Source organism: Garra rufa, chromosome 20, assembly GCF_049309525.1.
Source record: "Garra rufa chromosome 20, GarRuf1.0, whole genome shotgun sequence".
Taxonomy (NCBI): Eukaryota; Metazoa; Chordata; class Actinopteri; order Cypriniformes; family Cyprinidae; genus Garra; species Garra rufa.
Window position 1 is genome coordinate 1,169,950 of NC_133380.1, and position 14,259 is coordinate 1,184,208.

A 14,259-nucleotide genomic window follows, 5' to 3' on the forward strand; every position below is an offset into this window, starting at 1 on the left:
GAGATCTGTGACGTACAGATGTAAAACCGAGGAAGGAACGTCACGTACCTGATGGGCTCTAGAAGCGAAGCCGAAGCCGAGCTGTCGACACACCACCATGGCCTCATTAATGCCCCAGTTCTCACTGCAGACGGAGCCCCAGCGCTGCTGACCGTTCACCTCCATCAGCACCTCCACACGGCCCTCCGCCGCCTCCCGCCCGCCTGCCAGACGCACCTGAGGATCACAGGACACACAGTCGTCTGAGCGTCACTCGTCAGATCAAATATCACTTCTTTATTTTTGCTCAAAAGGCTCAAAAAGCTCAAGGCTCCAAGCAGCATATAAGGGGCTGAGCACAACCAAACGATAAATGATGAGCTAAACATCTAAATCAAATTTGGTGAAAATCAGATGAAAAGTCTAGGAGGAGTTTGAAAAAATAAAACTGCAGGACAGGAAGTTAAACGCTGGGTGGCGCTTTGCACAAACAGTGCAGGTGTATTCAGTTTGGTCTGAATACGCTAAACTGTTACAGAGATATAGCCTCAAATCCATTTGGTGTGCTCTTTATCAAATTCATTTACACATGATTTGAGAACCATTTGACCAATCAACGTTTTATTGACATGGTCTGAAGATATTCTGAATAAAATTTGGTTTTCAAAGAAAATCAAAAAGCTCCTTTTTAAGGAATTAAGCTAGGTGCTGTTTTCAAAACTTGGAATTTATGTAAACAATTTATAACAATGTCTACACTTTGTCCTCCAAATTTCACCATGATAGTGGACAGGAAGTTTGGCCGACTATGGCATAATTGGTATTCTCAACATGATTCAGGGAATCTATCTCCTGTCCACTAGGTGGCGCTGTGCAGAAACTGTGCAAATATCCTAAGGTCATGGCCGTCATAACACACACCAAGTTTGGTGTAAACATGTTAAAGTGCTGTGGAGATATAGCCTATGGCGTACTCTTCGTCAAATTTGTTTACAAATTATTTGAGAACAATTTGACTTAACTTGATTTCCATAACCTTTTTTTTTTTTTTTTTTTTTTTTTGTGAAAATCAGTCTACGAGGAGTTCAAATATATAGGTTTTCAAAGAAAATCAAAATAGCAGAGAGGGATGCATGACCCAGGTACTCTATCTCCTGTCCACTAGGGGGCGCTGTGCCAAAACTCTGCAGGTGTCCTCAGATCATGGCTGTCATTACAAACACCAAGTTTGGTCAGAAAATATTTAAGCATTGCAGACACACAGCCTCAGACATACTTTGGCCAACTCTTCTTCAAATTCATCCGTGTGTTATACCAGAACGATGTGACTAATCAATATGATGCATGATCTGAAAATGATTTGGTTTGCTTTTATAAAATCAGTCTTAGAGGAGTTCAAATAACAAAGAGTTTCAAGAATTAAGTGTTTTAGTTTCTACAGTTGTTGGAGTAACATGAGTGCAACTTTGGACAGTTGGTGGCGCTAGAGAGTTTGAGTTAGAGACTCCAAATTTGCTGTGATTAATGTTCATCCTGTGCTCTATCTGTGTGCCAAATTTCACAACTTTTTACCATCCACTTCTACGGGTTGCCAATGGTTTAAAATTGGAAGAAGAAAACTAACATTTACAGTAAGTGTCTATGGACGTACCGTAGCGCTCAGGCCGGTGTTGGGGACGTTGCAGCGGACAGACGCGTCCTGAGAGTGTTTGCACGAGTACAGCGGAACCTCCTTGAAGCGGCACTGTGTGACGGAGCTCTCCTGGCCAGAACACTGCACCGCGTTCATGTGGATGGGACCCGTACCTGCACAAACACAAACACATGATCCAGTGCACCACAAGCCCCTTTACCTGCTAGAAATAGTCATTAGCTCGTTGTGTTTGGCAGAAAACTGCAACTGGCCGGACTGCAAGACAAACGGGTGTGCGCATGTGTGATGTGGACGCTGGTTCACTAAATTACACACACGGGCCAAATGGAAGCGTTTAATAGATGGAAATAGCAGCAGACGGGACGGAGAGACGCGTGCGTACGGATGAGACTCCCTGTAATTTGGGCAAACTGGGTCATGAAGTCACCAGCATACGTGTCTCTTATTCTCCTCGTCACCACTGAAGAACAGCCTGACAGCGTATAATTCAGAACATTACGCCTGAAAATAGAAGCACTCAAACATCAGGGCAAAACCCCAAACGTGAGGAGATGGAACAAATCCACATTATACAGGAGAGCATGCTGCGGAAACTCATCGTGATGCTGATGTGTGTTTTTGTGACTGTTTACGCTGGTTAGTCATGGATTAGCAAGTGGACCAACATTACACTAAAAATACCTGTCTATAAGCCTAGTCTCTCTGTTGACATTTTGGAAATTCATAAATGAAGGCATACACTGTATGTGACCCTGGACCACAGAACATGGGTTATATGGGTCAGTTTTTTAAAATTGAGATTTGGCTGAGATACAAGTATTTGAAAATCTGGAATCTGAGGGTGCAAAAAATCTAAATATTGAGAAAATTGCCTTTGAAGTTGTTCAAATAAAGTTCTTAGAAATGCTTATTACTAATCAAAAATTACATTTCAATATATTTACAGTTGGAAATGTACAAAATATTTTCATGGAACATGATCTTTACTTAATATTCTAATGATTTTTGGCATGAAAGAAAAATCAATAATTTTGACCCTGGATTACAAACCAGTCTTAAGCAGCATGAGTATGTTTGTAGAAATATAAAAAAATATATATTGTATGAACTTCATTTGGACAACTTTAAAGGCGATTTTCTCAATATTTTGATTTTTTTGCACTCTTACAGTACAGACCAAAGGTTTGGACACACTTCCTCATTCAGGTGTGTCCAAACTTTTGGTCTGTACTGTGGATATGAATTCAACTGAAAAAACTTGTGAAAAAATATCTTTCAGGTGGTCAAATAGCAAATAGTGGAGCTCTGCAGCCACCTACTGGTAAAAGTTATTTCTAGTTGTTTTTTTTTACTTTTAAAACTGGATTTTCCAAAAAAATGGGCAAAAATCTTACACTAAACCATGTGAATTTATCCATGTTATCCCCATGAATTAAAGCACTCAAACCCATTTTTAAAAATGTATTAATTTATATATATTTAAAAAATATCACTAACCCACTGAAAACTGCACAAATGTAGAGTAAAATCTTTAATAAACAGAAAAATATACAGTACAGACCAAAAGTTTGGACACACCTTCTCATTCATTTTTTGGTCTGTACTGTAGATTCCAGATTTTCAAATAGTTGTATCTCAGCCAAATATTTAAATCATTCAAAATTTCAAATAATTTTAAAAAAACTGACTGGTTTTGTGGTCCAGGGTCACATATTATTTCTCTTAAACACACAATTTTTTAAAATGTACTTTTCAAATATAAGAATAATTATATAAATATATAAGTATGAGAATACTATTATTATTGTGGGGCCAGAATTTCCACAGGGTGCCAAATTCTACAGGGTGGCAAGGGTTTATTATTATTTTATATATCAATAATCATTGTTTTAAGCAAAAATTGCAAATAATAGATTTCTTCCCAAAATGGTGTGGCCCAAACTGCAGTGTTGCCACAGAAGCATGAAGACTGAACTAAACATTCACATCGCAGCGTCTGAACTGCGTCCGTGTGAGCGTTTCATGTTTTCTGTTTAGACTAGCGGAGAAACTCACACTCGACATACCCATCAGCCACTGGGAAAGAGGAAATAGCATTGAAATGAGTGGCTTGTATCAGCTCTGAATCTTTTAGCACGGTAAGGTGACCATTATAAACAGCCTGTGGCGTTACCTTGACCCATGAGCGCTCCTCGCAGGGCCTCTTTGGCCGAGCCGAAGCCCAGCTCTCTGCACACCACGCTGGCCGCTGTCAGATCCCACAGATGGTCACACACGGTTCCCCACTTACCCTCGCGGAGCACCTCCACACGGCCCTCGCCCAACCGGGGCCCGGCCTTCAGACGCACCGCCGCCTGCGGAGACACGACACACACCGTGAACCCTGCACCACCGGATCCGCTGCCCACAGACGGATCATGTTCAGTGCACTCACGTTCAGAGGAGGCGGAGCCTGCGGGTATCCAGAGGAGGAGATTCTGGAGAACTGAGTGCCGGGAACACAGCGCACCACTGCGTGCATTCCTCCGGAGCAGGGGACGTCGTGCCGCGGGACGGAGAGCTGCGCCCGACACTGCGCCAGTGAAATCTCCGTACCCGAACACTGAACCCGCTCGATCCAGAACGCCTTCTTGCTGACCGCAGACCTGCAGACGAACACATCCCTCTATGAGTCCCGCTCTCACAGCCAGCACTGAAAATAAACAGCAAATGAAGCCGTACCTTGTGGCTGGATCCTCCATCTTGGAGTCCCACAGTTTCCTGAAACGACACAAATGAGCCAATAAATAGGACTGGATTAAATAAACAGGCTTCACATGAGCGACGCAGCTTGTTTATGTGTCAGTCACTTGTCAGACACACATTTACCTCTGGTTGGATTTTTGTGATTTTTTTAAATGTAAGATCAAAAGGATAAACAATGCAGATTTATTTTTATAGCGTTCTTTGCTCATATTTTCCAAGGGGGCCGATAATTCTGGCCATGACTGTATGTATGTATATATATATATAGGGCCGTCAGCGAGCAGCAGATGGTAAATAAACCAAACGGGAGCGTCTATCGAAACACTCTGGGACGTTCTGCTGGGTTTGTGGTCAGTAGACGATCACACACGGATCTCCATGTTCTCAATGTTGAGCCAAAACCACTCATGCTTGTGTTTCCGTCCATATATCTCAGCTCCAGCGCAGGACGGGCATGAAAACACGGCGAAACGAGGCCCAGGTGTATTCTGGTCTAGACCGGGTCTGGAATCTGAAACACAGCTTTCCTAACAGACAGAACCAGACTCATAAACATGAGCATTCATGAGCTCTCCTGTAGCTCCGAGAGTGAAGCGTGGTTAGATTCGCAGGGAAATCAAGAACTGATTAAATTAAATGTGTACCCTAAATGAAGTGTAAGTCATTTTGCCAAATGTATTTATGTAAATGCATTCAGATGTGTGCACATTCGGATCTCTGGGGTTGGGGTTTGGAAAGGATTGATTTTAATAGTCAGCTGCAGTGATGACATATTTGTGACCCTGGAGCACAAAACCAGTCTTAAGTCGCTGGGGTATATTTGTAGCAATAGCCAAAAATACATTGCATGGGTCAAAATGATTGATTTTTCTTTTATGCCAAAAATCATTAAGAAATTAAGTAAAGATCATGCTCCATGAAGATTTTTTGCAAAATTCCTACTATAAATTTATCAAAATGTAATTTTTGATTAGTAATATGCATTGTTAAGAACTTAATTTGGACAACTTTAAAGGTGATTTTCTCAGTATTTTGATTTTTTTGCATCCTCAGATTCTAGATTTTCAAATAGTTGTATCTCAGCCAAATATTGTCCAATCCTAACAAACCATACATCAATAGAAAGCTTATTTATTGAACGTTCATATGATGCATACATCTCAGTTTTGTAAAATTTAACCTTATGACTGGTTTTGTGGTCCAGGGTCACATTTGTGTAGTTTGCTTCCTCTTACTATTATCGCCAAACACTATATTTAATCTTTTCATCAACTTGTTTTTCTTTCACTTAGCACAGGTTTTGGAACTGAATGACTATTGTTTTATTGTTCTGAGCTCATGCGCTTCAGTTTTTGAGTGAAAAAATGTATTATGTGTGTGTGTGTGTGTGTGTGTGTGTGTGTGTGTGTGTGTGTGTGTGTGTGTGTGTGTGTGTGTGTGTGTGTGTGTGTGTGTGTGTGTGTGTGTGTGTGTGTGCATGTGAGAGTTTGAGTGTGCTTCTGAGTATGTTTGAGTGTGTGCGAGAGTGAGCGTAAGTGTGTGCATGTCTGCAAGAGAGTGACAGGTGTGTGAGTGCAAGTGTGAGAGTGTGTGCATGTAAGTGTGTGTATTTGAGTGCATGCAACTGTGTGCAAAAGTGCAAGTGTGTGATGGTATAGTAAGAAATGTTTTGTATGCCAATCAAATTTGACTGGAAAAACCACAAGTGTGGCTTGTTTTATTCCCAGTGTGAAAACATGAACATTTTCTAAAAAAAAAAAATCCTGAAACCCCTGTTATAAAATGACCAGAACACAACATGAGGGTTAATCACAGACATTTTAAGCATTTAACCAAAAAAAAAACAAAAAAACAATCAAAACACATTGAGCCGGAAGGGGTTTCTGGGTTTCGGCCTACAAAAATACACCATCCTGCATCACTTTATACGGCGGCTGAATTTAGAGAAGGTTAAACAAAAGAGCTGAAACGACTGTCCTAACGAGTCACTGAATTAAAGCAGCAGTTAAAAATACCCACAAGCACCTGCTGAAACACACAGAGCTCTCCGTGTCGCATGGAAACGCAGCAAACACACACAAACACCACATAAAGTGCATGATATCGCCGTGTTTGTGGAAATGCAGCGTGGCGAGTAGCATGTGTGTTCATCATTCACCAGCAGATATATATATATATATATAGTCTGTCTGAGCGCTGGTGGTCCGCTCTGGTTGGCAGCATGACTTTAGGAAACCACTTATTTGCCACATCAACAGAAATCTACGCAGGGCCGTGATTGGCTGAGAGCAGTCACATGACCCCAGAGCAGCCCGGAGCCACAGACACATCAAGAGAAGATCAGAAGAGCTGAAGAAGCATTAATGGGGGACGACCACATCGTCAGTCAAGAGCAGACACGAAAACATGCAGAAAACACACGAGACAATCAGACTGTAGATCACACGCCTGTCTGTAAATCACAACAACACACAAACACACCGCTGACGCTCAGCAAACGCAACAATCAGCATCCCTACAGGAAAATAATACACACATGACAACTAAAAAACAGTTTCATCCAAAATGTATTTCAGTAGCAAGAAAGTACATTTTGTAAAAAGAAATATATATATTTAAATATATATACATATTTGTTTTTTTTGTTTTGTTTTTTTACAGAATGTACTTTCTTGCATCTTGATTTTGAAATCAATTTCAAAGTATGGCAAAAAATATATTTGCTAAAATATATATATAAAATAAATAAATAAATAAATATATATATATATATATATATATATATATATATATATATATATATATATATATATATTTTACAATCTATTTAGGAATCAATATTCAAGAAAGTACATTTTGTAAAAAGAAAAAAAAAAAAAAAATATATATATATATATATATATATATATATATATATATATTTTACAATCTATTTAGGAATCAATATTCAAGAAAGTACATTTTGTAAAAAGAAAAAAAAAAAAAAAATATATATATATATATATATATATATATATATATATATATATATATATACATACACACTACCAGTCAAAAGTTTAGACACACTTGACTTAATGTTTTTCATGATCTAAAAACTCAAAAGTAGTTTTTAAGTCAAATATTAATTATAAAAAAAAATACAATATATTTTTCATTTTATTTATTTTATTTTATTTTCAAATACAAACTGTGTTTGTTTTTAAGAAAAACTGAAATTAAGAATTGATTTTTTTTTCTATGAGAAAAATTCTTAACTTCATTCTTAAAATAAAATATATTGTATTGTTTTTAAAATAATTCATATTTGACTAAAAAATACTATTTGAGTTTTTAGATCATGAAAAACATTAAATCAAGTGTGTCCAAACTTTTGACTGGTAGTGTGTATATATATATATATATATTTTTTTTTTTTTTTTTTTTTTTTTTTTTTTACAAAATGTGCTTTTTTGCATATTGATTCCTAAATAGATATATAAATAAATAGATTTATATATATATTTATTTAGCAAATATATTTTTGGCCATACTTTGAAGTCTATTTTCTGCCATAAGGGTATGGTCACTTTAACAACCAGTTTTGTGCAAAACACTGGGATTTTCTTCAACAAACCCAAACATCCTTCCATCAAACTCCCTCTTTAGAGAAGAAAAGTGGCTATTTTTCAGTGCGTTTAGGGAATCTGTGTCAAACTAATTATGATATTTAAATATAAAGATCTGACGATAAGATGTAATCCACAAAATAACATCAGCGCCCTGCTCTTTACTCTCGTGACCTGAAATGAAAACACATTTAATCTACATATAAACCAAACAAGTTTCTTCCAAGGTGCTTTTTCTCACAATGAAAAGAGTTTAAACGAAACAACAGACAGAAATGAGTTGAAACGGGTGGAGTTCTGAAACAGCTGAGCGAAACCGGCTATTAAAAATCACTCGCAGAAACACAGAATCTCACTGCGGCTTGGCTTTAATATAGGCAGGACAGGAACACCAGCAGCTCTGAGAGACTCAAACCCGTCATTTACCACTCCGGAATAAATTACAGCTCCTCAGAACAATACACACACACACAGAATACAGCCCTGCTCCTCTGTGCTCTGGAACACTGACAAAAAAAAGTCCTGTTTTAATCACAAACTCAGAAAATAAAACTTTTTGTTGCCATTTTGTTGAATCTTTAGATTTGCACTGGAAGCCAAGTAATGTAAAGTGCAGCGAGAGTGAAGAAAAGGTCGAAACTATTAAATCTATTCCAGACCACAGAAATACTGGTCATTAAAACTGTGGTTTTTCTTATTAAAGTGTCTCTGAGTGCAGAATAAGGAACCGTCTTTCCAGCTAAAAACGTGAGACGCAATGCTGAGGAATGGTTTTTAAAAAGCACAGCGCAAAACGACTTCTCTGACACGTTGACGTCAAATAAAACAGTTGCCATCACAACTTGCTTCTGTAAACAAAAGCTTGAAACGCTTGCTCCGCCTCCGGAGTCTTCTGATTGGTCCACTGCTTTGGAGCTGACTTTGATTCTACGGCGGTCGTACATTACGTGTTTACACAGAAATGTTAAAACAAACATTCTTCCAGTAACGTTAATAATGTTAAATAATAAGTTTAACTTTTTAAAAAAGTGTCTAAAAACCTTATGCTTTTTTCCATTCCACTGCCCACATTTTGCGTTTTTTAATTTTTTTTAAATTTTTTCTTCACATAGCAAAACAATACATATTTTTGAAGCCAAAATATATTTTGAATACATTATAAATATATCTTGTAAACAGCATAGCTCAAAGAAATATATTTTTGAAATATGAAATGTAGTTCTTGATGATTTTTATTCAAATGTGTTACAGAAAACATTTATTTATTTTTCAAATATGGCATGTGAATGTATTTATCTATGTAATGCATTTATATTTTTGGAAAATGTTGTATATATATATATATTTTTTTTTAATATTATTACAAATATGTAAAAAAAAAATATATATATATATATATATATATATATATATATATATATATATATATAAATAATAATATAATTTTTTTATATATAAATACTTTTATTTATATAAAAGGTTTTTCTTCAAATATGACATGCGAATGTATTTATCTATGTACTGCATTTATATTTAAAATATATTAAATATATTTTAAATATATATACACATTTTATCTATATAAAATATATTTAAAAAATACTATTGCAAATATTTCCCCTCCCCCAAAAAATTATATATATGTGTGTGTGTGTGTGTGTGTGTGTGATTACATATTATATTATATTACATTATATTATGTTATATTAAAATCATATTTTTATATGAACCACCCTTAGATCCCACATAGCAAAAAAATACATATTTTAAGGCCAAAATACATAATTTGAGGCATTAAATACATTCTAAATAAATTTTGTAAAAAAAAAAAATATTATTACAAATATATTTAAAAAATAAAGGCAAAAAAAAAAAAATAATATATATATATATATATATATATATATATTTTTTTTTTTTTTTTTTTTGTATGAACAGCCCTTAGATCCCATTTAGCAAAACAATAAATATTTTTGAGGACAAAATATATTTTAAATGCATGCTAAATATATTTTGTAAACAGTGAAGCTCAAAGAAATATATTTTTTAAATGTCAAATATCTTTCTTGATGATTTGTGTGTTACAGACAACAAAGTATTTCTTCAAATGTGACGTGAATGTATTTATCTATGTAATTTAGGTGTTTTTAAAAACATTTGTATATTTAAAAAAAAAAAAAAAATATATATATATATATATATATGGCAGCAAAGGTCTTTGGGTTCAGCTGGTCGCTGCTGATGAAGATGGTGTGATAATATAGGTTGTTTAATCAGTCTCAGTCAGTCGATTACCGAGGCAGATCTCGACACGCTTCCTCTGAATCTCACGTTCCTCCTGTCCTGTTATGACTGAACACTACAAGATGAAAGAAGCTGCTGATTTGATCAGGAAATGGAAGTGAGAGCTGATGTAAGGCACGTGCGCTGATGAAGATGGAGAAAGTTTATCAGACAGAAACTGAAAGACCAGAGCAGGACGTCCAGACGGGCTCCATAAAAAGAGCCAGCGGTTCCTGTAAAGACAGAGGAAGCCTGTCTGTGTGCGGCTGCTCTTATTTACGGCTCATGCGGTCTCTCTGCCTCAGCGCTTCATACGGCCGACCCAACGCCTTACACAAGCGCTTATCCTCACAGGAAGAGGAAGTGGAACACCTGGGATATTCAGTGACACACATATATAAGCAGTCAGAAGCAGACTGAGACTGAGGCCGAGAGACAGACGGATGGATGGTTTTCCACTGGAATCACATAATTACATGCGATTAGAGGAGGACGCGCTCGTTTTAGCACATGCTGCTATTCCTGAATCTCAATCTGACACTAAACACACAGTCTATGGAACATTTCTGAGTCTCATGATGAACGGCAGAGTTTCTCCAGTCGGATGTTTAGAAAGACGAGGAACGACGGCAGCCTGAAATCTCACACCGACGCTGATTTACAGCCAGAAACACAAACACAAGTCAATCACCTTCTAGAAACTAGAGATTCAGGGTCATACCAGATGAACACGCTCAAACTAGTGCCAGTGTTTGTTTAGTATTACTCATATACTTACATAGTTTTTGATAATTACATTTTTCCCATTAGAGGTTCAAAAACCCTATTGTAATTGTTAGAATGGTCACGGATCAGCGGATCAGCAATCTCAGCGTAAAACTGAGTGTGCAGACTAAACCGTAAGTCGTAGAGACTTGAAACTTGGAGGGATGGTAGCACTCACACCGCCTACAACGACACCAATTCTCGTCCCAATCGGCCTCACGGGGGCGCTACAGCCATCAAAAGTATGAAATTGCTCATAACTCCTAAACTGTCAATAAGAGGTCCACATGCACGACTAAAATAAGAAAATGCGCTGTCTAAATAAGTTCAGAGCATGCATTTGCGTACCAACATGGTTGACAGCTGTACAACACAAATGCCATTTTAGATTGACAAAATGTAATACTGTATATGATTTTTTTTCTAGGCTATTTGCTGCCGTTTTCAAAGTACAATGCAAAAATGTGACATTTCATTCACTGAACACTCTTCAATCAAAGGAACAAAACACTAACTCTCTATGTACCTACTTGCCGGCAGCCCGCCAAAATGAAAGCTTGGTCATTTAGGTTTGAAAATGAAGAAAATGTCCATAAAGTTAATATAACGACCAAGTTAAATGATCTAGAAACCATGTAAAACTTAAAATATTCCAGATTAAACACAAATAAACAGAATATTCATTTAAACTTAAATTAAGTTAGTTGTAAGTGTTGGGGAAAGTTACTTTTAAAAGTAATGCGTTACAATATTGAGTTACCCCCTAAAAAAGTAACTAATATTTGTATTATTTAACATTGAATTATTGCAGGTTTGCGTTGAATTTCAGTGTTTGTATTCATTTTGAAGAACACTGGATCTGTTTTTTAGTGAGTGAGATGAATTAATGCATGTTCACATTTATTCTAGAACTAAAGGAACATCTTACTCACAATTTCTCTCCACATGGGGACAGGAGAGCTTTTCATCAATAAATGGGGGAAAAGTAACTCAGATATTTTCTTGTCGATTAAAAAATAATGCGTTACTTTACTAGTTACTTAGAAAAAGTAACATTATTACGTAACTTGCGTTACTTGTAATGCGTTTGGTCTCAGCACATTCATCAAGAGTCGACATGAAGACGTGAATCTCTCATACTCACCGGTACACGCGTGTGTCATGCTGCTCCGCTGAAGGGAATCCCAGCATGCCACACACCACTCGACTGCTGCTGAGATCCCAACCCAGACTGCACACCTGCCTCCACTTCCCAGCATGCTTCACCTCCACCACACCCTCCGTTACCATCGCAGCGCTCCGTGTGGCGGCCAGAACGGGTCGGAGACGCACCTCGTCCAGTCGGACCGATCCAGACGGCTGAGAGACAGAGACACGGACAGTAATTAAACATTAACCCCTGAACCCTAACATATGAAATAACTGAAGAATCTATTGTTGGAAAATGAAAGAGTTTATTGAACCTTTAGAAAAAGTATTCGTACCCCTTCATTTTATTCACATTTTTGTTTTGTTGCAGCATTATGTTAAACTGCTTTAAATGAGTTTTTCCCCACATCAATCTACACTCCATACACCATAATAATGACAAAGCAAAAACCAGATTTGCAAATGTTACAAATGTATTAAAAATCAAACTCTGAAATAAGTAGATTGCATAAGTATTCATACCCTTAACTCAGTCCATAGTTGAAGCAGCTTTACAGCCTCAAGTGTTTTTGGGTCTGATGTGAGCATCTTTGCACATCTGCATTTGGCAATTATCTGCCATTCTTTGCCTCACCTTTTCACCTCTCCATCTCTGTCAGCTTGGACATTTTCTAGAGTCCTAGTTGTTCCAATCGTCTTCCATTATGGAGAATGCTTCTGTCAACCTTCAATGCAGCAGATTTGTTTCTGAACTCTTCTCTAGATCATCGCCTTAACGCAAGTCTGTCACTGAGCTCTACAGGCAGTTATCCTGCATAAATGTTAAAAACCTATTTGCTTTGCCTTTATGGAGTAGGGAGTGTAGATTGATGTGGGAAAAAGTAATTTAAAGCAGTTTAACATAATGCAGCAACAAACAAAATGTGAAAAAAATGAAGGGGTATGAATACTTTTGCATGGCACTGTAGGTTCAATATTATATTTGATCATCAGGTTTTATGGCTCATATGATTTATGGAGAATCAAGTAAAGCCAAGCTGTTTCAGTCCAGTAAGAGTTCATCTGGAAATTTGACCAAACATTCATGCTCAAGTATGATGCAGCAGCTCTTTATTAAGCAAACCAGGATTAAATGATTCAGTTCTTCTGACGTTTTCCGGTTTAATCCTGGAGTCTTTGCGGCGACGGCTTTACATCTGCCTGTAATTGAACTCACAGACAGGAGGAACTGAAAGAGCCAATCAGATCCTCCGGAGAGCTGTCAATCATCAGATGACCCGGCTCTAAAAGACTGCGGTTCGCAGCATGTTTACGCAGCTAGTCTTCAATTACACGACACCGTTGAACCGCTGGAAAAGAATGATCACGCCACATTAACATGGTCAGAGTAGAGTTAGGAGCTGGATGGACTACCGGTTCAGTAGGTCAACCAGATAAAACTGGTAGAAACCATCAAAAACCTGGAAAATTTAAATGAGGACAGTTGTGTTGCCTAATATGTGTAGAAACTGTCATACATTTTATTTTTCAGGATTTACAGATGAACAGAAAGTTCAAAAGAACAGCATTAATTAAAAATAGAAATCTAAAAATAGAAAATTCAAAATAGAAAAATAGAAATCTTTCGGAACATTATAAATGTCTTCACTGACACTTTTGATCAATATAATGTGTCCTTTGATCAACAAAAGTATCATTTTTTTTTAATCTTTTACATTTTGAGAAAAAAAGTTATTTTAAGTACAAATCTTGCAAATAATAACTTGCAAACTTTATAAATGAAAATTCGAAATTCTGAGGAAAAAAGTTGGAATTCTAAGTTTATTTCTTGCAAATAATAACTTGAAATTAATAACTCACAATTGTTAGATAAAAACTTAGAATTCCAACTTTTTTTCTTAGAATTTCGAATTTATATCTTGCAATTATTAACTTAAAAATTAATAACTCACAATTGTTAGATATAAACTCAAAATTCTGAGAAAAAAGTTGTAATTCTAAATTTATTTCTTGCAAATTTTAACTCGGAATGAATAACTTACAAATGTTATAAATAAAAAATTTAAATTCTGAGAA

General features: G+C 36.6%; 1 protein-coding gene across 1 annotated transcript in view; it reads right to left on the minus strand.

Annotated features, from left to right (window-relative positions):
• LOC141293575 (lysyl oxidase homolog 4) overlaps window positions 1–14,259 on the minus strand; it is a 30,506-nt gene that overhangs the window by 12,358 nt on the left and 3,889 nt on the right. The window contains exons 4-9 of the mRNA XM_073825601.1: window positions 12,179–12,393; window positions 4,355–4,393; window positions 4,068–4,278; window positions 3,807–3,987; window positions 1,631–1,785; window positions 49–216 (exon numbers count right to left, since the gene is read on the minus strand). Coding sequence (XP_073681702.1) covers window positions 49–216; window positions 1,631–1,785; window positions 3,807–3,987; window positions 4,068–4,278; window positions 4,355–4,393; window positions 12,179–12,393 — 969 coding nt within the window. The remainder of the gene's footprint in view (window positions 1–48; window positions 217–1,630; window positions 1,786–3,806; window positions 3,988–4,067; window positions 4,279–4,354; window positions 4,394–12,178; window positions 12,394–14,259) is intronic.